The sequence below is a fragment of the Dermacentor andersoni genome, chromosome 7 (genome assembly GCF_023375885.2).
Source record: "Dermacentor andersoni chromosome 7, qqDerAnde1_hic_scaffold, whole genome shotgun sequence".
Classification (NCBI taxonomy): domain Eukaryota; kingdom Metazoa; phylum Arthropoda; class Arachnida; order Ixodida; family Ixodidae; genus Dermacentor; species Dermacentor andersoni.
Genome location: NC_092820.1, coordinates 90,148,488 through 90,173,688, shown reverse-complemented (window position 1 = coordinate 90,173,688; position 25,201 = coordinate 90,148,488). Strand labels below are relative to the sequence as shown.

The following is a 25,201-nucleotide window of genomic DNA, read 5'->3' as shown; positions in this document are numbered from 1 at the left end:
TTCGCCGCTGTGTGAAAGTAATTTCGTATACATAGTCCCATTTATCTACACATTGTTTATATTTATATTATTTTCCCAGTACATGTGTTCCTCTTGCATTTATGCACGCATTGCTACGTGTTGCCAAAGAAACCAATAAGGGACACACACCTGCTCAAGCCGATTTTATGGTTTTTGTCTGTGCCCCAGTCATCTGTACGTTGTATAGACGCGAAAAATAAAGTTTAAATGCATAGCTTCGTGGTCATTGAAAGTTTTGTGTTAATGGACGTGATATCACAATTCAGCTCACGTTTTCTGTCATAAGTGGCAAGCACAGCTCTCTTGCGATGGTTTCTATTGTGATGGTTCCCATCTTTAACATTTTCAGGCTGACACTCTCTCTTTCTGTCGCCACGTCGAATCATTGAAGATTTTCCGTGCTCTGATTACTTCTACATATTTCCCTTTACTCATCAGCTTCATCACAACTACTAGCCCTACACCCACATAACAATATCCTGACCAACTATGTGTCCTTCCAAAGACTAGTACAGAATAAGAATTAGGCAACAGTCCACCTTGGGTTTTTCTCACTGGACAGAATCTTATTTTTCAATTATATTTCTCTTTAAATCTTACTTTGCACTGTTAACTTTACCAGCAAGCTTCCTGCATGACTTAAGGAACAGCTTTAGTTTTGTAAATACTTGACAAATGGTCCTGTAGGGTTAAGTGTACAATATATGCAGAAAAAATGCTACCATGCAAATATGCATTTAAGTTCTTACAAAACAGGAACCAGTTTCTTTAAGATAACTACTTGGGCCTCGTAGTTACAAGTCATCCGCTCTGGGCTAGACATGGTCATGCAGATGCGCTTAAGGTACACATGATTTTAGTATTAAGGGACGAAGAATTGATACCAGACAGATCTGGCTTTCTACGTAACACGTATTGTTCTGTACGAACCATATATAAATGGATTCAGGGCACATATGCTTCCATACTTGCTACATATTCAACGGATACGTGGCACGTATGAAGGCATGCGTGCCTCGTAAGAATGCATACGTGGCTCATAAGAATGTATACATAGGTCGTAAGAAGGTACACATCGCAGGTATAATTTCACAGTACATCTTTAATAGGGACCTCACGGGAGCTCATGGGGGTCGCAACTAGTTTTTCTGGAGACGAAATATTAACTGATTCGACTCTCTGGTGATTACGGTCGTCTCAAAAACATACCTCACTAATAGTTATCCTTCGTCGAAAATTATTTACTTGGCTCACTTCTCGACTGATGTAGTGGCCACGATGTAGTGGCCACGTATACTCTAACCCAACAATGTAGCTATTGACTGTGTTCTGCAAATGTGGTGCTTTCACGTAAAGTTAAACGTTTCCTATTGGTGACAACAGTTGACACGTCATCTGTAGCAGTGATAGCCTCCACGTGCAAGAGACAGTGCAGAAACTATTTATTTTTGGTATGTATTTTTGGTGCCACGCTAGAACATAATGGATTTGGCGTCGCCCTGGTAAGCCTGAACGTTAGTGTAGGAATCGCGGTGGCGGCAGCCGTATTTTGACATAGGGGAAATGCAAGAATGCCCACGCACTGTGCATTGGGTGCACGTCAGACTGCCGCATTTTGTTCATTTATTCCGGTGTCATCCACTACGGTGGTCTTCGTAATGGTACCGTGGATTTTGCACGTAAAAGTGCAGGACTTGCTTTAGGAACTTATTGCGGTTCGGCAACAATGATTTTTCAAATACACTACAGTTGTCAATCAAGCTGCGATTTTTGAGGTAGGAGAAGGAGGCCGATCTTCCTCTGTGCTTACGTGCATGTGTCATTGTGCTCTTCTACGGTCCAGATATTTCCAATTCGTATAAAATAGACAAAGTCGCATGCAATCCTTACGCTGTAGTTGACGTACGCACATGTATCTGCGTATATAATTCGGAATACGTAGCTTACCGGAAATTCCTAGCTTTGCTTTCATTTATTTCGCAGTAGGAATTGGGCATTGAAATATGGAAAGCAAGCATTTGAATGGCATTGTACTGCTTGGCTTTGAGAAATCCATCAGATGCATACATAGTCACCTTCATTCCATTTGTGACACAGCAATTGGCTTCGGGAAATTGTATTATGATTCGATTTTACTAATCAACGGTCCCTCAGTAAACATTATCCTTAAGGTGCGTAATCGTATAACTGCAACATTTCTTCAATAAAACGAATCAGTCGGACATAAAGTATTGTGAAATAAAACTGTGCAGATGAGAGTTCTGGTGCTTTGTGGCATGTCAAATTTGATTGTCGACCTAACATTTTATAATATTTTTTGACCTCGTACTAGGAGTAAAAAGACCTCATTTGCACATAAGACTGGCGGATATACCGATAAATAACTGAAAGAACATTTGTAAAATATGCATTGTGTATCGTCCTGGCCTGTCCTTTTTCTAAAATGCTCTTTTTTCGGAAGAGTATTACTTGTAGCAGTATACAATATCTGTATACAGCATCGAGACAGCAAGTTGGGCCAGTTGGTTACCAATCACAGAAAGGTTCGTTAAAGCGCAACAGAAGACACGGACGAAAGAAGGTATGCAACGACGACACGGTGCTAACTCTCAAATCATATTTTATTGAAGATATATTTAACATATGTATAGAATCCAGTTCATAACCATGACATGAACAAGACACAGAGATACATCGAGGCCACTGTGACGAACTGACGCATAATAATATTGACACAGGCAACCCAGTTCCTTGTCATGAAGAACGATAGACGGCTTGCTGATACACGCTTTGTCCCTAAACTTTATATTGTAAGCCTCAGCAATTTCATTTATGCATTGGCTCACGTGTTTAAAAATGAGATTAATTTTTTTTTAAATAGTGGCGACAACCGCACGACTTCCAATGTTCCGGCAGATGAACTGGCATCTATATCGCTTGACGAAATAATAATGCTCCCTAAGTCAAACATTCACACATCGCTTTGTTTGCCCTACGTTCTCTCTACCACAAGATAATAGAATGGGATATATAACCTGCTTAGCACAAACGATGTGCTCGTTGACATGTTTGGCAGTGCACTTTCCCTTTACTTGCTTCTCCTTCCACAAATTATCAACTAACGCCCATATGCGACTTATGTTTCGCAGAAAAACGAACATCAATGATGTACCTTGAACGAACGTTCTTAAGCCAATGCGCCAACTTGTGTACTTACGGTACAACTGCGTTTCCATCTTTTCTTCGTATTTAGATTTACTACATTGGCGTTTTACGCCCTTGACGTCACGAACCGTACTTTCACTCGCAGATGAAACAATCACTTCAGGGTAACCAGCATCCAGTAACCGATTTACCTGATCAGAAAAGGCAGCCTTCGACATATGAAAACAAGACTCCTTTAATGCAGCATTTAGGGTAGCCGTCATTAAAGCGCACTTCACTACTTTAGAATGACCGGATTTAAAGTTCAAAATGGGCTTAAGCGACCTGGGATGATATTTCCGGCTTTCTTGACTTTTACCAAAGGTTAATCTCAGGTTCAGAAACTGCAGTTGATGATCTTTAGGCACTTCGAAAGTAAAATCAAGGCCCTTACCTGGCTGCCTGAATACCGTCAAAACTTCATCAACAACCTTGGGGTGACTGTCTCTGGCAGAAAATACAACGAAATCATCAACATAGCGGAAAACCTTATGAACTGGCATTTATGTATATGTTAGACATATCTTCAATAAAATATCAATTGAGAGTCAGTGCGGTATCGCCGTTTTATACGTTCTTTTCTCCGTGTTTTGTTTAGCGCAGTAACAAGCCTTACTATGATTCTTTATACACATGATCTAAACAATTGATTTATAAGAGTTCCACACTACTGCATATGATCTGCTTTGTCGAACTTGAAATTTCGTATTTCTGGTTTCTGGCAGTACGTTTCTTGATTTTCACTGTAACACCAGTTGTCAGTGACACCGACATCTTACAAGTTTAGCAAAGCGATGTACCACAGTTTAGCAAAACGTCATAGCGACAAGACGTTGCAGTCATCGTTAAGTGTGTCCCGAACAAACTGTGTACGCAAGGCCTAACGGAAATGCCATCACTTAAGTGTCTCTGCCATCAGCTTGACCATCACGTGCTTCGATATAGTTATGCTTATTATTTTGATCATATTCAAGACCACTTTGAATAGTACAGGCCATCATTTTATGCAAAGAATTCTAATGATTTCAAAATCACACGCCTCTACGATCATCTGCGGTTCCATATGCACCCTGTATACTGACTTCGAGACATTAAAATATTGCTAGTTTGTTCATTTCATTAGTGCCGTCCGCAGAAGCTATTTTCTTGGTTAGGACAATTATTATCGATTGTTACAGCTCATATCTGGCCAAGAATTTGTAGATTCATTCTTATATACAGTTTCAGTTTTCGTTCTCAGGTGTACCAACGAGTGAACAATTCAGGAAACTCTACACAGTTGAAAAACACAGCAGGTAATTTCAGTCTGTCATAGTTTGGGACGTTTTGTTTCTGACGTCTATTGTGTTATGTCTGTTGTCTGCAGCCATCTTTGTCGCTCAGCATGCTATTCGGTCATCAGCTGCCCTCAGAGGATTGTTACTGTTAGGTAGATGCTCAGATCATGCGCATGTGAGAGGATACAACTGTTGAGTTGCTTACGGATACTGCTTCTGATTTAAGCGCTCATATGACATAGTGACGCTAATACTAACTCCGTGTGCGCGCAAAGTGCGTTTTACCAGTGGCAGAGATAATAAAAAAGAGTGAGCATATTCTGCACTTTCGCTGGAATCAATAAAGTCATATCACAGAAGCTTCTGGCACCGTCTCTTTTCTGTAGGCGCTAATATCAAGCGTGATTTCATGATGTTTCACAGCAGCGCTGTAGCAACGATGATTCGTGTGCTGCTCACCACGCTAAAATGAGACTCTACGCCGAGGTTTATACTGCAGTTTATACCAACAAAAATAGTAGAATGTGGCCTTTTCCCATGTCACTGACTTTATCGTGTAGCTTTTCGCTACAAGGTCAAAACGCCTTCTTGGTGTCGGCGAACTTCAATGTGCAACTTGTCTAGGAATTATTTATCACACTTTCAAGCTCCGAAATCAGCCTTTGAAGAGTGTATTGCTGTGTAGAGACAGCAAGATTTATTGGAAAATTGCTTTCGCCTATTAACTGGTGCTCTGGCTTACCGTAAAGTGTTTTCGTAATATCGGCGAAATTTTAAGTTTGCCTTTTTAAGCTGACCATTTTAACTGGATTTTAAAATATGAGCAGCAACTTTATCAAACTATTGACTTTTTAATCTTATAGAGGAACTTATAATCCGATACTCTGCGGGGACATAGTGCGAGAATGGTTTGTTAGCCTACGAACTCAAAGGCATCTAAACAAATAAAATTTTAGATTATGTTAAGGCCTTCTTATTAACCTTTAACATTTAACTCACCCATGTCTTCAAGGTATGCACGTTATTTGCAGTAGCTGTCCACAGTACGCAGTCAGTAATTGCGCCACCTCTTTTGCATAGTTATCTGTGTTATGTGCGGTACAGTGAGCATACGAATACGCCGTTTGATATCACAAATTTTGTTGCCAGTCTACTAGATGTACTATTATATCCCGCGGGAAGGTGGCGTAACTCCGTGGAAAGAAATCGGGTGTTATGGCGTGTGTTTCCCTCTGCACATGTTCAAAGCTAAGGAGATGCGCGGAAACGACATCAGCCAAGTTGGCTCCCCTGAGCGCTGAAGATTGTCATGGATCGCCTTTAAAGAAGCGGCCTGGAGCGAATGAATAACGCCTTCTCTCGTACAAGCCTAAAGAGACATTTTCACGCCTACAAGACATGCCTACATGCCTATAAGACATATTCAAGAGCAGCAATCTTCACTATCCTAATAGATGTCCAGGCTGCCGGCTTTTTTTTCTATGGTACAACTATCTTATATAACTCATCAGACATAAATGTCATATTTTCTTAATTAAAGCACGCATTTCTAATTTTTGTATACCTACTTTTCAAACCATAAGGGAGGAGCAAAATGGCCAGTTAGAGTCATCTCACACATTTCGGTGACAACTGCGTGACTTAGGAACACGGAAAAAAAGGAAACTAGGGTACCGTGCTTTGAAAACGCATTACAGAACGCATTACAGAACACGCAGCAAAATTATTGCCGTCTTACAGTGCGGTGTTTGCCTAAGAGCAATGGTGAAGACTACATTATACAAATTTATCAGGCGCGTCTTTATTTACGTTGTTTAAATAAGTAAATGTGAAAGTAAGTGTGCAAGGCACAGGATTCGCTTGAGCAAAACTTTTCATTGGGTTAGAGTACCTACGCTTCACAGCAGACTTAGCTTAAATCGAATGAACGGAAATGCATACCCAGTCAAGGAGTTCTATATCGAATGAACGATTGTTTGAAATGTAACGCGTGCCTATTTTTATCCCTAATAAATAATTTCTTCTTCACTAAAATCTTCGTGAAAAAAAAAGAAACTTTGTCTCTCTTTAAGAGGATTATTTAGCTCGTCGCCCACGCCAATGAAGCCTATGAAAACATGTAGAAAGCGCAGAAATGCTTTTCTTAAATAAATCCTTGGCAAACTTCAGTGCAATTTGTTGTATTTTAGATATAAAGTTCAATTCTATTCCCTGTCGGATTCAAAAAATTGAATGAGCGCTTGAATTTTTTTAGCTATTTTTAAATAATTGCACTTTAAAGCAAACCGAAGGATGAAGTGTCCAAATTTCTTCTTCTACACAAAAAACAGAAGCAGCCATTCTGGAAAGTCAATGCGTTAAAGATCTACAGCGGACATATTTATTAAACACGTTTACAGTTCACGTGAATTTGTAACCCACCATGATTGCTCAGTGGCAATGGTGTCGGGTTGCTGAGCACGAGGTCGAGGGACCGAATCCTGGCCACGGCGGCCGCAATTCGATGGGGGCGAAATGCGAAAATACCCGTGTACTTATATTTAGGTGCAAGTTAAAAATCCTCAGGTGGTCGAATTTTCCGGAGTCCCCCACTACGGCGTGCCTCATAATCAGAAAGTAATTCTGGCACGTAAAACCCCATTATTTATTTTATTTTGAATTTCTAACAACTTTTATAAAGAGTTCAAAAAATTATGCTCACACAAGAACGCTGTATTGCAGTGTTGTAAAATGCTTTAATTGTGTCGGTCTTAGATGAACAAGTAGATGCAATTTGCACAATTTTCATATAATTTTTTATTGCGGAGTTACAAAGTTATGAACTAGATAATTGTGATTTCTCAAAATTGCCTATTTCCGACAATTTTAATAAACATCGATGGCTTAAATCAAAGGTCCGCTTTCAAGTCACGACACAAGATTTTACCTGCTCCTTTTAAATACAGCAAGCCTCACAAGATATGGCGCAGTGGTTCTAGAGAAAAAAGATATCTCCTTTCACATGTATATAAATAGTAGCCCTCGAGCGACACGTTTTATTAAAAGGAAAACATTTCTTGTTTCGAATGCTAACCTCATTAGTGACTGAGCAGTAGCGACCGTTATTCGTGGCTTGGCACTGTTAGCACTCAGTCATATGCAGATAGAACTTTATTGTGCGTTCCTACTACCATCCAACGTTTCGGTTGCTGGTGGCCAATTGTATCTCTGAATCTTACCCGTCTGAAGAGTTAATTTACGCCTTAATTTAAACCATGGCACCCCCAGGTTTTGAATTGGCTCCGCTTCGACCCTCCCCCTATATTTAGGTTTACAAAAATTTAACGTCTGTCTTAAGCACAAGAAAATTATATTAGGGATGTATGCATATGTATATGTTCTAATGCAGGTAGAACGTAGGCATTATACATCCCAATTGTAGAGAAGAATGGGAACGGCTGCCACATCAAGCCAACATTTCCAGCGAAACGTACACCTGTGGTCGTCTAGGCTATATGCATAAAGAGGGGTCAGAATACGACAGTACTAACATTCCTACGCCAAAATAACAAAATAAAAGGTAAGCAAAGACGTCAGCGGGCCCTGATTATTTGTTTTCAGTGGGTAAGAGAGGGTGTAGCATATACTAACGACCGTAGATTCAGGTGCAATAAAGGTAAATACAAAAAAGAAGGGTTCATGTGTGTGTACATGTGTGTGTGTGTGTGTGTGTGTGTGTCTGTGTGTGTGTGTGTGCACTAAGTTTAAGGCTCTGCATTTCTCTCAAATACAGACTGCCTTACTTGAGTTAAAATTTGCAGTCATGCGAACTGAAGTATGCCTGGTGCTTCCGTTGTTGTTCGCTCCTGCATTTGGTGAGTAGCCCTGCTGCTCTGCGATGTTTGATTTCTATTGCAATCTTCACAACTTACGCTGGTCCAACTGTCCTATAGCTCCAGAAATGCTAGTTGCTGCTGTGATGCCCGTAATTCAACACACTTCTTTATGCTTCTGATATACCAAAAAATGCAAAAATGTTCTTTGAAAAGCTCATGCCTAAATCTTGTGCTTTCGAACAGCACGCGCGAACTTGCTAGAATGCTGCGGAAATGAAAACCATAGCGACCACTTGCTGGTAGATCAGAATGATGGTTCAAATACCTTGTTTGTTTGCTCTTGTCCGAAATCAATTGCAACTGTGCTTATGATTCCAATCAGCCGCAATTCTCACTACGCATGATACCAGCTCTACTTGGTTTGTTTCTGTTAAAAAATGGTGCTTTAGCGGAGGGAGCACACTACATTCCTATTGGGAAAGGTAAAACATTTTTGTAGACTTTGAACCTTGAAGTGGAGTTGTGAGATAACTAAATCATCAAAAGACAATCAAGAGTTCTATACACCATTTCAAGAGCGCCTCTCGAATCCAGATCTTGGCAGACGAGTTACAACCGCTTTTTTTGGGTGCCTTTATCACGTTTCTGCTGTTGCGAAAAACATTCTTGCACTATAAGATGATTCTTCAACCTATAAGAACTTTCCACAAAGACATTCTCGCCGCGCATTGTTAAGCGCGCCGATTATTGCTTTTGGAACAGTTTTAGAAAAAATATTTTCAGGGGAACCCCGTCTGAAAGGTTTGACGACGCTTGTAAAAAACTGGCCAGACATCAGAGGGCGTCATTTGATTCGATGAGCGCCAACCATACTGGTTTGTTTGGGTAATTCTTTTGTATCTTTTATTGTTGTTATGTCTTACAAGAACAGATGAGGACAGAGTAATACTTTTTCTCGGCAATGACTGCCCTAGTTTTGATGATTTTTCTTGCATTTGACAGGACCAGGTAGAATTCCGGTGTCTGTCAGACAGTAGTGACACGGAACATTTATGATCCACCCTTCGGAATAAAATATTACAATTTCTTGACAAGCATGTTCCTCTAAGGCTCCTGTGGTAAAAGTAATAAAGAATATCAAGGTTTCGTCACGAATTGCATATACTAATCCGGAAAACTAGAAACGTGTACAAAATGTTGTAATAATAACTCTTCACTCCACCAGCAACACTTGAAGAATTCAATTCTAACGCTGAAAATGGGAATGAAGAGAGCGGAGCACTTATTTTTCACCCGATTAAACACAGACCCCCCTGAAAAAAACCTAAATCTTTTTGGAAATATAAAAAGAAAGACATCGGGAGATGACAATGTCATCTCCCGATGACATTGTCGTTCCCGTTCTGAAATCAAACGGCACCACTATAATGACAGACGCAGAAAAGGTTGAATTGTTTAATCTATATTTGATGTCGATGTTTTCGGAGGAACCGGTGACTGACGCGACCACATCACTTTTTCCCAACTATGCCTCGGACCATGGCATTCCTGAAATAAACATCGATGCGCACTGTATTGACTGTCTTATCAACCTCTAAATATATGGGTCCTGATAGAATTTCATGCAACATTCTAAACAACTGTCATCGCATACTTGTGCAATATCTCTGTAATATATTTCAAATCTCGTGCGAGGCTGTGTTGGTTCCACAGGACTGGAAAATTGCGGCTGGTAATCCCATCTATCAATCGGGAAAAAAGTAACTGGTAGAAAATCACAAGCCTATAAGCTTAACTTCAGTATCCTGCAAACCTTTTGAGCATGTATTGTATAGTAAATTATTTAAATACATTGAACCTCTTAACTATCTTACTGCCTCACACCATAGTTTTCGTAACTATGACTCATAACGGTGACTCATAACGGTGACTCATAAAACACACAATGAGATGAATTTGAACACTTTATTGGTATTCCTCTTGATAAGAATAAAAAGTAGATCCGTTATTCCTTGAGTTCTAAAAAACGTTTGACACAGTATCTGACCTCTTGCGGAATATTATGTTAGCGTCCTTGAACATGCATAATAAAACCTAAAACTGGATTTGTAAATATCTAAATGGTCGTAAACAGCACGTGGTTCTTAATTGATGTAGTTCATCACACATAACCACGACTTCAGGAGTGCCGAAAGGCAGCGTTCTGGGGCCACTATTATTCCTCATATATGTTATTTACATCGTGGATGGCAAACAAACCCCCGTTAAATTATTTGCAGAAGACTGTCGTCTTTTGAGAGAATTAAGTTCACCGTCAGATGTAATAATCTGGCGGAGGGACCTTCATAAAGTAGCGAATTCCTGTCTACGCTGGCAAATGAATCTGAATGGTAAAAAATGTACTCACGTCCCTTTTTCCAGTAAAAAATTCGAACCTTAAACAAAGTACAAAGCTGGAAACACAACAACAAAAACTGCTCCAGAGAGCAAGAACCTTGGTGTTTACTTCACGCTGAAACTTGAATGAAACGTAGACATCCAGTGGTCAGTATCTAAGGCACGGAAAATGTTTTTTATTCGTAGAAATTTCAGTCAGCGTGCCAAGAAGTTAAAGAGGCACTTTATTTTTTTTATGTCAGATCCATCCTTAATTAGGCCTCTATGATTTGCGACCCATGTTATGACTATTTATTGCAAGTAACAGAAAAACTTCAAAATCACGCTGCAGCCTTTTTCTCCAATAATTACAAAGCTCTCGAAATTATCACTTAAATAAAAGAATTGCTGAGCTGGCAAACGTTATTCACCAGAAAAAAAGCTTAAAAATGAAATTTTCGGACAGCATTTTCTACAATCACTCATACATTGATAGCCGCAACTACCTGTGAGAGCCAACTTACATCTTGATTCGACTGGACCACTCAAAATGCGAAAGTTCAGCTGTAATACGTACCGTTTTGACAAATCCATTTTTTTCCCAAAAACTGTGACAGACTAGAACTTGTTACCGGAGGAATGTATTTCAATATCTTATAATAAAGATTTTCGTTCCAGTCTGTGCTTGTGCGAATGCAGTACTGTCCTAATACTGTTTTATTTTCTGTTGCGCTTGAACGTGTTTACTTATTGTGTGCTCCCACCTTGATGATACTTTCTTTTTTACGTTCTTTACTTACTTCTGTGAAATATTTAATGCACCTTTCTCTACCTGCCGCCCCCCCCCCCCCCCACCCACGATAATGCCTTCGAGGAGACGCAAGTATTCCATAAAACAAACGCGGTATTTCACGTACTTTCAAGGCCCGAAGGCGTTACCCAAAGGAGTGGAGTCGAAAACAAAACTAATGCAGGAAAAATAAAAACAAGAAGTATCTACAAAATATTAACAAAAAGCATTCTGAAGAGTGGTCTTGAAGTAGGTAGAGTTGGTGATGAGTACGATATATGCGGGAAGGCGATTCCAGTCTGTGCTTGTCCTAGGGTTGAATGAGGTACTTTACGGGTTTATACGGCACAATGGCACCCAGACTTTAAGTCTGTGGCCACTATGGGCCGAAATATAAAACGGAGGGGTAAGAAAGGTTTTTTCTAAGAGAGGTTCTCAGTGAAAAACTTTGCGAAAAAGGGAGAGATGGGAACATTTGCGGCCCGACAAAAGATCAGGTAGGTTAAGAGTTCGTTTGATTGAAGAGATACTTGTATAGCGAGAATGACTCGCTAAGACAAAGCGTGCATCGCGGTTTTGAATACCTTCTAAAGTCAAAAAATTTATGAAGACTCAGTCGTATCCCAAATGGCTGAAACATACTACAATTTGGAGCGAACTAATGTTTTGTAAAAAGTTAGCTTCAGGGAAGAAGGGGCAGAGCTAAAATTACGGCGCAAGTAACCAAGCATTAGGTTACCGTTATTACTAACATAGTCAATATGCGACTGCCAAGAATGGTTACCTAATATGTGAAGGCCGAGATTCTTGCAAGAGGTAACTGACGTTAGAGGTGCACCATTATTAAAATACGTGTGCGGTGGTGGTGTTACGAGATATTCGCATGACGCTGCATTTATTTGAATTTAGTTGGATGCACCAATTAGAACACCTCTCAGTTACGCGGTCAAGGTCGCCCTGCATCTCTCGGGAATTGGAAGGATTAGTAATTTTACGGTAAAGAACACTGTCATCCACGAAAAGCTTTATGGAAGAAGAAAGGATGCAGTTCGGAGGATCGTTGGTATAGAATAAAGAAAAAGAAGTGGGCCCCTGACTGAGCCTTTAGGAACACCTGCTGGTACACTAGAAAACCAAGAATTACAGTTATTAGCGTTTCCAAACTGCGTCCGGTTAGAAAGAAAATTTTTTACTCACTCGAGTACATTTACGTCCAAGTTGAGTTCAGTCAGCTTAAGCAGAAGTAAATGATGGGTCACAGAGTCAAAGGCTTTGGCAAAATCAAGAAATACGCAGTCAAGGTCCGTACCTAGGTCAGTAATTGCCTAGAGATCGTTAGTATATGATAAGAGCTGTGTTTCACAGGAAAAGAACTTATGGAAACCATGTTGACAGGAGTTGAAAAAGGAGTTTGATTCTGAGAACTCAGCCAAAAGTGGATATATTATGTGCTCGAGAATTTTGCATGAAATGCTTGTTAGTGAGATAGGCCTGTAATTGCTGGGTAAGTGTGCGTTACCCGATTTGTGAACTGGAATCACCTTTCCCACGCACCAGTCGTGTGGAAGAACAGACTGCTGTAATGACTGAGTTAAAATGTGCGACAAAAGAACAGCAGAAAATATATAGTACACTTCAAAATTTTTGAATTCAGGCAGTCCAGGCCGGCAGAGGAGGATTTCTTTTATTGTTAATTAGGCAGCTAACACCAACCCAGTCAATAGACATTGAATCCATGGGGGAAACCAGAATTGGACACAAGGAGTAATCTATGTGGCATCGCGGAAACATGGGAAGAAAACACACCATTAAACACATTACAGCATTCTTCAGGAGCAACAGGTTCATCATTGGGGTATGGTAATTGGAATATTTTGCATGTTGTACCGTTAACTATGTGTCAGATTTTACGAGTACTAGTTTGCAAGATAGGTAGAAGTCTAACAGAATAAAAATTCTGTTGCGCACTAGCGGCGGCTGCGTTTCAGTCATTTTCAGTTAAAAGTGTACTTAGAATGGACGACACAAATACAAAGGAAATTATTCATATTTGTGATATTTTAACTGAAATATTGGAAATTAAATGCCACATGAACAATGCCAGATCCCGCTTTGGGACACTCGCGACAAATAAAAATATTGAAGCGCACCATGTTGTCGCTAACAATTTCGACGCTGAGCGGAACTCACATTAAACGCCCAAAAATGTCTCGGGTAGCAGGCCACCAAAATCTTGCTTGACCATTACAAACATGCAAGGATATTCCTAGTTGAGTCACGCATAGTCTCGGTTCAAATATGTTCTCGTGTAAATGAAATCTACAATGAAATTTCAAGAGATTCAACTTAGTCAAAGCATGGTGACATGCAGATGGGCGGACGGCCGGCGATATCAGCCAGGAGCTCCTTTGGAGGCGTCTCGAGGTTGGCCCATTTTAGGCGGTCTAAGGAGACAACTTCTTCAGCACCATTCCATAGAATATTGGCGCACTACTGCGTATTGTGGAGGACACGGTACGGGTCATCATAGGGGGTCTAAGAGGTGCTTTTACAGCATTTTGTCTCGTGCCACGCAGGCAATTGAGGGGAGTGCAAAAAACGAAGTTAAACCGCCGGCCGCGATTTGTTGTTACAATGCTGGGGCAGCCGAAGCGGAAACACATACTGAAACGACTTTGGGCCAACGGGTGAATCCTTGCTAGAATGTAGCGGCAGTCATGAGAGGGAGGTGTTGGTCTCAAGAAATCAAAATGAAATTCGTCATAGCGGCAGCCAGGTGGCAAGAAAGACTGCGTGGGAGTCTTCGTGCGGCGGGTCAGTTTAGCGGTCCAGCAGGTAAAGCACGAGTGAGCCCTCTGACGAACATCGGTGTTAATGCTAGGCCAGATGTACCGCTGTGTAACGAGGCGAAGCGTGGCTCGGATGTTGGGATGGTAGATGTGAAGTGAGTGGAAAACCAAACATAGAAAGGCAACCATAATGAAGGGAGGTAGAGCAGCCATGTTAATGTCTCACCAGAGTGAACAAGGAATTAACGGGTGGGAAGCGAGTTGCAGAACGAGGGAACTGCGGTCGTCACACCACTCTTGCAACTCGGGGTGTTCCATCTACACCCTAACTAGACGTTTCCAGTCTGCATTAGATGTATAAGTGCTGAGGAAAGTGTTGCGCAGTTCGTCAGCTGCCGCGTTATCGGTGCGTCTAATACGACGGATATATGTTGTGAACAACGATATACCGGGTGTTCAAAATGAAGCCTTATGGTTTTCTGAAGATTTTGCACTCAGAGCCACGTGAAGACCAGCTGTGCAAATAAGTTACTTTGCCAGAGGGACACAAATTGAGATGATCATTATCGCTGTCAGCAGCCTAGATAACTAAAATTGAATAATAAGCTTTTTATTTAGTGGAGTGATTGTGTATGCTTGTATTCAAAAGTTAGACGCAGTCCTGTCTCTGCACAGTTTGCATAGGATGAATTCTTATAGCGTGCTTTTGCTCCGACAAATCCAACACCTTTTGAATTTTCGTTCTCGTGATTACGCATGCAAAAGACTTACGATAAGCAAAAAGCTCCTCTCTGTTGGGCGACTGCTGTTGCCGGAGCGTTTAGTCTGACAACAGGGTGGAGGTATAGGCAGAGAGGTTTAATTCCCCTTCGCCTCTCGGCTATGCGAAATGAACATATGACAACGGGGTGTGCCGTGCAGTTGTTGCTCTTGATTTCAATAAAACTTTACCAACTTGGAAATCAGCAACCAATTTATTTGCGTAGCCCAGGCAAGGATCATCCTCTCTTGCGTGCGTAATCATGCGAGCGCGAATTAAAATGTCGAGACGGATACCTCGCAGCACAGACAGGCTGGAAGAATTCTTCCAACTGATACCGTGTATGAGCTCGACTACCTCTAACTTTTCAGTAAAAACATAGCCGCTTACTGTGGTCCCACAGGCTAAGTTCGAGAGTGAGGGACCACAGACCATACGTTGTGATGGGGGTGGAGTTAGCGGCAAGGAGCGTAGGTGGAGGTGACGTATAACTGCGTTCACGCTCGGAGCACGGCAGCACGCTGACCTTATCCCCCGTGTCTACAAGAAAGCGGAGGCTGGAAATGTAACCCAAGACTAAAAAATGGCAGCGCGTTTGTAAGGCGAGATTAGATGCTGCTGTCCGAGATCTCACTACTTCCATGAGGTCTTCCACTGGCGGGCGCGGTGTTAGAAAGTTTATTGATACAAGCAAATAGGCGAGCTGCAAACACTGCGTGGGCGGGGCCCGCTCGAAGAAGACAAAAGGCGGCTAGCACGTGATGAGGAGTCGCGCTGCTCATGAGAGGACGTCCGCAGGGTGCCAACGTAAACGGCGAGCTGGTCGATCCGGGACCTTAGGCGATAGGTGACTTAGGATTGGTGTTACGATAAATGATGTTGAAGAGAGGGATGCCACAGAATGGGATGTTACATCGCGGACTCGGTTAGCACGCTGGCCAAGGCCGTCTAGGGTCAAGCTCCCTCAGGCGGCTAAGACAACCTTTTCGCTGCCTTCAATATGCCGAATATACGAGGTGGCGGGTTCAAATACCTTTCGGTATATATTGTGAACCCACTATCTGTGACACCGTGATTACATGCAGCTGTAGTTGGCGTCTCTGCGCGGAGCACGTAATTAGCCGCAAGTCGAACTAGCCCTGTAGGTAGCTGATAATAGTGGAGACTGTTCGACACGGTGTCACTTTGATTTGGGCGGCGGAGTCAGATCTTGGCAGAACAACGTGCGTGATGTGCCGGATATATGTTGTTTATTTAGATGTATCAGCAAATTGACGAAGTTAACGTGCGACGCACATGCAAGACTTCATACGGAAGACATGCACCCGAGGCTCATGATCGATTACAATGTCATATGGCTGGTACTTCAAAGGGTGCCGGAAACGTTGGATAGTTAAGTAGTTGGCATGCAGCTCACGGCCAAAAATGGTGTAGCGGGTCAAGGCAGGTTGGGGCTTCCTAAAAAAGAAGCCCAATGGCTGCCAATGCGTCAATGCCACGTTAGTGCCCGGGTAGATGAGCAGTAGCGAATCTGCGACGGCTTGTTTAGCAGCTGTAAAATGAACTTGAAGTTCGCGATATCAGGAGGTCTCCATTGTAGAGCCCTTGGTTGTACGAAGAACGTCAGTCAGTCAGTCACTCTACACGTTAAGCGCAGTGCGGAATAAAGCACCAGGAGAAATTTACTATGTCATGGAACTCATGCAGCTGGCGTTGGGTAGTGGTTGCTGAGAACTCCCTCACGGCATGGACGCGAGAGGGCGACGGATGATTTCCGACGCAGAGATGTGGTGGCCCATGAACGCGAGCTTGGAAGATTGGAAGACGCATTTCTGATGGATGAGAGCCAGGCCAAATGGTTCAAGGCGTTCGAAGAGTTGCGGGAGCTAAGGCTCATGATCTCATGGAGTGAAACTCTTTGACTAGAATGTCGGCACTGTTTGCAAATACAGTAGGGAGGCCGTACATTACCTTGGCAATGAATCTTTGGAACGTTTCAACTGCGTTGCGTAGCCCAAGGGCTCAAGAGTTTAGCACTGCCCGTCTTCGCGACACCAGAAGGCTAGACAGAAACTTGGTGATAAGCCTTAAAAATATCATCGTAATAATCATCATCCTCGCTAGGCCCGCTGCAGGGCAAAGGCCTCTCCCATACTTCTCCAACTACCCCGGTCATGTGCTAATTGTGGCCATGTTGTCCCTGGAAACTTCCTAATCTCATTCGCCCACCTAACTTTCTGCCGTCCTCTGCTACACTTCCGTTCTCTTGGAATCCAGTCCGTGACCCTTAATGACTATCGACTATCTTCCCTCCTATTACATGCCCTACCCATGCCCTTTTCTTTTTCTTCATTTCAGCTAAGATGTCATCACCTCGCGTTTTTTCTCCCACCCAATCTGCTCTCTTCTTATCCCCCCCTTAACGTTACACCCATCATTCTTCGTGCCGTAACTCGTTGCGTCGTCCCCTTTTCGTAATCCTCCAGGTTTCTGCCCCGTAGGTGAGTACTGGTAACACACAGCTGTTATACACTTTTCTCTTGAGGGATAATGGCAACCTGCTATTCATGAACTGAGAATGCCTGCCAAACGCACCGCAGCCAATCTTTATTCGGATCATTTCAGTCTCATGATCCGGATTCGTGGTTACTACCTGCCCTAAGTAGATGTTTTCCTTTGTCACTTCCAGTGCCTCGCTACCTATCGTAAACTGCTGTTCTCTTCCGAGACTGTTAAACATTACTTTAGTTTTCTGCAGATTAATTTTTAGACCCACCCTGCCACTTGGCTGTCAAGGTCAGTGGGCATGCATTGCAGTTGGTACCCCGAGTTACTAAGCAGGGAAATATCAGCGAATTGCAAGTTACTAGGATAATCTCTATTATCTCTTATCCCCAATGCTTTCAACTCCAGGTTTCTGAATGCCTCATGTAAACACGCTGTGAATAGCATTGGAGAGATCGTATCTCCCTGACTGACGCCCTTCTTTATTGGGACTTTGTTGTTGTTTTATTGTGGACTACGGTGGCTGTGAAGCCGGTATACATATATTTAATAATGTTTAAATACGGCTGGTCTACATCCTGACTCCGTAATGCCTGCATGACTACTGAGGTTCCGACTGAACCAAACGTTTTCTCATAATCAATGAAAGCTATATATGGGGTTGGTTATATTCCGCACATTTCGCTATCACCTGATTGATAATGTGAATATCGTCTATTGTTGAGTACTCTTTACGAAATCCTGCCTGGTCCTTTAGTTGACAGAAGATTAAGGTGTTCGTCATTTTATTTGCGATTACCTTAGTAAATGCTTTGTAGGCAACGGACAGTTAGCTTATCGGTCCATAATTTTTTCAAGTCCTTGGCGTCCCCCTTTTTATAGACTAAGATTATGTTGGCGTTGTTGATTCTGTTGATTCCGGTGCGCTCGAGGTGATGAGACATTGTGTATGCAGGGTGGTCAATTTTTCTAGAACAATCTGCCCATCATACTTCAACAAATCTGCTGTTACCTGATCTTCCCCAGCTGCCTTCCGCCTTTGCATAGCTCCCAAGGCTTTCTTTCCTTCTTCCAGCTTTACTCGTGGGATTTCAAACTTCTCTAGACTATTTACTCTTCCATTATTGTCGTGGGTGCCACTAGTACAGTGTAAATTTATATAAAACTCCTCAGCCACTTGAATCCATATTAGTAATGATATTGCCGGCTTTGTCCCTTATCGCAAAAATGTGATTCTTGCCTATTCCTAGTTTCTATTCATTGCTTTTAGGCTTCTTCCGTTCCTGAGAGCATGCTCAAATCTATCCGTATTATGCTTCCTTACGTCAGCTATCTTACGCTTCTTCATTAACTTGGTAGGTTCTGCCAGTTCTATTCTAGCTGTAGGGTTAGAGGCTTGCATACATCGGCGTTTCATAATCAGATATGTATCTTCTGCGATAGCTTACCGGAATCCTATCTAACAAAGTTACCATCAGCTTTTATTGCACACTCCTTAATGATGTCCATAAGATTGTCGTTCGTTGCTTCAACACTAAGGTCATCTTCCTGAGTTAAAGCCGAATATGTGTTCTGTAGGTTGATGCGGAATTCCTCTGTTTTCCCACCTACCGATACCTCAGTGTTCGGCTTTTTATGTACTAGTTTCTTCAGTTCTCTCCTAAATTCTAAGCTTCTTCGAGATCTTACCATCCTGTGGTCACTGCAGTGCACCTTGCCGAGCACGTCCACATCTTGTATGATGCCAGGGTTAGCACAGAAAAATGAAGCCTATTTCATTTCTAGTCTCGCCATTCGGGCTCCTCCGCGTCCACTTTCGTTTATTCCGCTTGCGCAAGGAGGTGTTTATTATCCCCACATTATTCCGTTCTGCAAACTCAACCAATAACTCACCCCTGCTATTCCCAGTACATATGCCATATTCCCCCACTGATTTGTCCCCAGCCTTGTTCTTGCCTACCCTGGCATTGAAGACGCCCATCAGTGTAGTGTCTTTTGTTTTTACTTTACCCATCGCCGATTCCATGTCTTCATAAAATCTTTCGACTTGCTGGTCATCATGACTGGATGTAGGGGCGTTGGCCTCTACGGCCTTCAATTTGTACCTCTTATTATTTAAATTTCACAACAAGACCTGCCACCCTCTCGTTAATACTATAGAATTCCTGTATGCTACCAGCTATATCCTAATTAATCAGGAATCCGACTCCTACTTCTCGTCTCTCCGCTAAGCCCCGGGTAGCACAGGACGTGCCCGCCTTTTACTACTGTATATGCTTCATTTGTCCTCCTAGACTCACTCAGCCCTATTATATTCCATTTATTACCTCCTAATATCGCCCAGTAGCACTGCTAAACTTGCTTCACTAGATAACATTCTAGGGTCAAACGTTGCGAGGTTCAGATTCCAATGGTGGCCCGCCTGATCCAGAGATTCTTAGCACCCTCTGCTGCGTCACAGGCCTGACCGCAGTCGTGGACAGTTGCTCCGAAGACTGTGGGGACTGAGGGCCGGGGTTCGTTTGTTGTATTCATATAGGAGGTTATGGCCCTCTGCTGCGCCAAGTTGGCCAATGCTGCTCTGGTGAGAGAGTGCGTTACCGGTTCTGGTAACGGAATCAGGCCGCTCTCCAGGCCTGTTTATGCAATTTTATCAATACGCGGAATTTTTTTATTCCAGCGGGAAATTGCGCGGAACCGGGATTAGAACCAATGTCCTCTTGCACGCGAAGCGGATTCTCTACCGCCGCGCGATCGTTACATTCCAACCGTATTACAATGTAACATTTGCTAAAGATGTTGCATTCTTCCGATTGGCCTGTGGAATATTGTATATATGGATCATATGAAGTGTTCAGCACGCGATAGTCGCCGCGCGGGCGCCTGTCAACCGCTTTTTTCTTGGGCACCACATGGAGTTACGAAACCACCTTAATTACCATCCAGGAACACCCTGGTGCTCAGCGAAGCGGCGGCGCCGACGATCAGCGACAGGCGACAATGCGTTAGCAAGTGGGGGGCAACATTCTGCTTGGGTGGTTGATTTAAATCACATGGCCTCGTGAGCTCAGGAAAGCCTTCCAGCGTTCTAGCCTAACGCCATGTTGGGATGAGCCTGCGGAGGCGAGTGGGAGCTACAGCCGGCAACGCCAGGAATGAAGAGGCGCTTCTTGCTGTCAATCAGGCGATGGGGGCTCATGCTGACGTCGAGTTCGAAAGAAGTCAGGACGTCGGAGCCGAGGATAGGTTGATTGACGTCTGCTACGATGAAGTCACTACGGAATGTACGCTGTATCCTAAGTTACAAAGTGACGCACCGCACACCATTCCACCTCTATTGCATTGCAATAGAGGTGGAATTAGTGGCACGGAGCGTAGGTCCAGCTGACTTAGAAGTGCGGTCACGCTTGGCGGATGGCAGTACGCTGACATTATCACCCGTGTTTACAGTGAAGCGTAGGATAGAAATGTAATCTATGAATAAAAAGAGGCAGTGGGGATGTAAGGCCAGATGACATGGCGCTGTCAGACATCTGGCGGCGAGCTTCATGACTACTTGCATGGGGACTTGAACTGACGGATGCAATGATAGAAAGTTCAATGATACTAACAAATAGGCGACCTTGAAACATTGCGTAAGCAGGGTCTGCTCGGAGAAGACGAACGGTGGCTGTCACTTCATGGAGAGGCGTGTTATTCATGAGAGGATGTGCGTAGGGCGTCAAATGAAATGGCGAGCTAGTTGATCTGCACAGACGGCTCCAATCTCCATGCTCCTCGAATTTGACCAGGTGCTATAGGCGTAGGCTTTCTGACGCCGCGGTGCGCTTTTGAATGCTCTGCTGGTACCGCGCATCGCCTAAAGGTGCTGAGAGTACTCAGTAGACGGGCTGCAAATTAAGTGTCGAAACGGAGACATTTTTGAGTGGATGTTGTGCAGATAGAAGATTGCTTCGACCTGGGCGAAACAAACTTTCGGGTTCTTGCGAAACAACATGGGCAGGCGGACCTTCAGAGCTCTGACGTCTCTTGTACGTGCAGTAGCGTCAAACAGAAGGTTGCGCTAGGGTCTAGCATGCTTAGGTCGGCCATATCATAGGCCGGAGTCAGCACTGTCGCGAACAGAGTTGTCTCAGCGGAATGCCAGAACAAGTACGCCAGCGTAGCAGAATTCTAGAACATCAATTCCAATCTCTAGCTTGCGTATCAAGCAAGCTCCGCCCAACTTCATTCTCGCAGCCGGCGACAAGGCACCAGCCTAAAGCGCCAACGTTCGCATCCTCGCGTGAGGGCCTGGGTGGGAGGAACATTATTTCGATTTTACAGGCAGAAATAACCATGCAAAATTAAATGAAAATCTACGAACCGATGACCAGCTGGAGATGCGGAATAAATCCACAGCTACGCACAACACTGGCACTGCTTTACTTATTAGGCTACCGAAGCTCTATACCTCTGCCCTGCTGAATGAATACCTATGTTCAAAATTTAATCCTGCCGTCGGCCGCTGACCAATGCATCATCAAACCACCAATATCATTCGCCGTGAGAGAGTGAGATTCTTTGCGTATGGCATGAAGACTTATCGCATTTGCCATATGCCATTTAGGTTTTCTAGTGTTCTTCTGATATACCGGCTTTAGATATATTGGTTTCCTGATGTACTGGTCATGTACGTAAGTGTGTTTTCGTGGTTGATATCGCTGTGCACGTGGTTGTTTGGGGGTATAAGTACGGCCGATTCCCGAAGTAAATTTTCGCTGTTGATATTTAGCGCTTGCCTTCATATTTGTTTCTTCTTGTGTCCCTGTTTTGTTGCTCTATCTATATAGCTTTCAATGAAGTATAGTAGCGCTCGAGGCCAAGACATTGGTCAATTTCGGTATTATTGTTTAATAATTCACACATTGACTAACGCCTCCTCTCGGCCAGTGAGAAAGAGGACAAAGAAAGAAACGGAAGCGCAACATGTTTGGTACAAAATTATCCCACCAAAAAGAATCAGCCGTTGCCACATAAAAAGCTATCAATGAACGGGCCACCTGGACCTAGCTTGACCAGTGCGAGTCTGCCGAGATGCTTACACGAGTCGCAAATGGTTCCTCGATTTCTCCATAATTCACGCGTACTAAACACCTTGAAGATATTTACCTTGGAATAATCATGAAATAAGGAAAGGTGATCGATTATACAGTATTTCCCCTTCTTTGAAACCATGCAATTTGAATCGTCGCTTTGCTATCTCCATTACATGACATTATACACACAGTTGCTCAGCAGAAACGTTAGGGTGCCCATAGCAGTGTGCATAAACGCACTTGGAATCCACGAACGCAGAACGCTCCATTTGCACCACCACTGAAGCGATAGAGCGTAGTGTTGGCATTGCGGCGACATCGCTTCATGGGTTTTACGGCAGAAAGGACTACACGTTTCTGGAAGGCCTCATAGAAGCCCCATGATAGCCGAGCATATGTTCTCGAATCGTTCAGCGCGACAACTGTTGTGATGATGCCTACGGCGTTTTTCTACCTCGAGAATCCGTGTAAATACTGTATATATAAAAAGAACATGAGCCAACAATTGCTACTCCTCGCTATACCAGCTGCTACACCGTAAATACCCACTGCAGTTGCAAAAGATACCCACACCTGTTCATGTATGTTGCCGTGCAACTGGGCAGAATAAGGCCACAAATGCGCCGTGGTTACCAAACAACAACAACCACCCAACCTTGTCTTTATCATTATTGTCGGATTTGACGTAAAATTTTCTTGCGACAATATCCCTCTCAATAGGTTCTTGGTTTGCATACTCGGTATGTATCATAGGGTATGTCCAGCTTTTTAATGAACACATCTGACGCCATGTTGAGTCACTGGGCATGTACTGTCCTTCTGTGACCTATAACAGCCAAGCTGTTTATCGCTAGGCTTCCCTACATTTCTGTTCTCCATCAACAAAACTATCATCATCATCAATGGCTCATACCCCTAAGCAATCAAAAAGTACAAAAGCTCATCCCACCTATATATATATATATATATATATATATATATATATATATATATATATATATATATATATATATATATATATATACAGTAAGCTCTCAGTTGTACTAACGTCGGTTTATCGAATATTTCAGAATACCGAACTTTTTAAAAATCCTCGGCAGTTTTCTTAGATTCTTAGAGCCAAGCTGTTTATCGCTAGGCTTCCCTACATTTCTGTTCTCCATCAACAAAACTATCATCATCATCAATGGCTCATACCCCCAAGCAATCAAAAAGTACAAAAGCTCATCCCACCTGTATATATATATATATATATATATATATATATATATATATATATATATATATATATATATATATATATATATATATATATATATATATATATATATATATAAGTGTGTGTGCGCGTGTGTGACCTTCGCAGGTCATCCATCTTGAGTGCAACCGCCCATAGTCTTTGTGTCAAATTTATCTGGTGTAGCGCGCAATTAAACCTGCACTACATATATACGTATTCAATTTTCCCCGAATGTTTGTTCAAACATTCACCAAGCGCGGACTTCGTGGCGGCAGTGTGAAATGTAACAGCGTGTCCCCAGGTCAACACAAATGTAGCCGGGCTACATACCCGTCTTCTACATGACGTGCATATGTGATGGCAATAACGTGTGCCGCTCCATTGTATCATTGGTAATCGCATTAACCTCGACATTTGTCGGGACAGTTGTTCTGCCAGAATTTTCGCCTGTCTTATGCCACTACGCTGTTCAGAATTCAACCTAGAATTCAAATAGCTTTTGGTGCACATCAATATGTCCCTAAGCAATGGTGCTGGGAGCCTTATGGGCCCAGCGCTCCTGCATAGGCGAATACTGACAGTATCTGAAGGTGATCAACGATTTCTTAAAGCATTTATTGTCAACCACATTTGACATTGACATTTTTTCTTTACCGGCAACACTTTACTACCGCTATGTAACCGAGAGACACAGCCAACCGACAGAATCATGGTTGGAATGTGTTTTCACGCTTTCAGCGAACGCGACACAAACTTTGGCCATTTGACTGTCGAGAACAGCAAAGCGCTCGTTTTCACAATCACTGAGATTTGTTAGGCTGTCCAGGCATAGCTTATGATAAAGAACGCCTATTGAGAGGTTCAATAGGTAGAGCCGTTTCCTTTCGCGAACATGCTAGACTTGGTGTCCGTACAGGGACACTTGATATTCATAACGGCCATGGTTCGCCTCCAAATAAAGTCGCATAATACGCCATGTTTGAGACACCGGTGATGGCAAGTAGATTTCGTACTATCCTCATATTTCCTGATGTAATGATGCTAGATATATTTGCTTGTACACAGCTTAGTTTTGCTTCGTCCGGCCACCGTGTCCATTTCTTTTTATGAGCGCTAATGGTGAGCGACCTGCTTCTGCCACATCTAGCTCTTCAGCGTGTTACCAACCCAAGTAAATTTCGCACAATTTGCCAGAGCGATGCTGGCCTGCTTTTCGAAAACTTGATTTTCCTTTATCTGGTATCGTCCTTCCTTTCTAAATTGATTACTGGAGTTTGCTTATTTTTTGTTCACATGTGCTGAGAGAAATTGGGCTTCTCGTCCTCATAAGGATCTTGCCTTTCTGT

The 25,201-nt window shown here is 42.8% G+C and overlaps 1 protein-coding gene across 1 annotated transcript in view; it reads left to right on the top strand.

The window, feature by feature from the left end:
- Positions 1-8,285: 8,285 nt before the first annotated feature.
- Positions 8,286-25,201, top strand: part of LOC129385453 (uncharacterized) — a 70,026-nt gene continuing 53,110 nt past the window's right edge. The window contains exon 1 of the mRNA XM_055072085.1: positions 8,286-8,356. Within this exon, the coding sequence (XP_054928060.1) occupies positions 8,305-8,356 (52 nt within the window). The 5' untranslated portion in view covers positions 8,286-8,304. The remainder of the gene's footprint in view (positions 8,357-25,201) is intronic.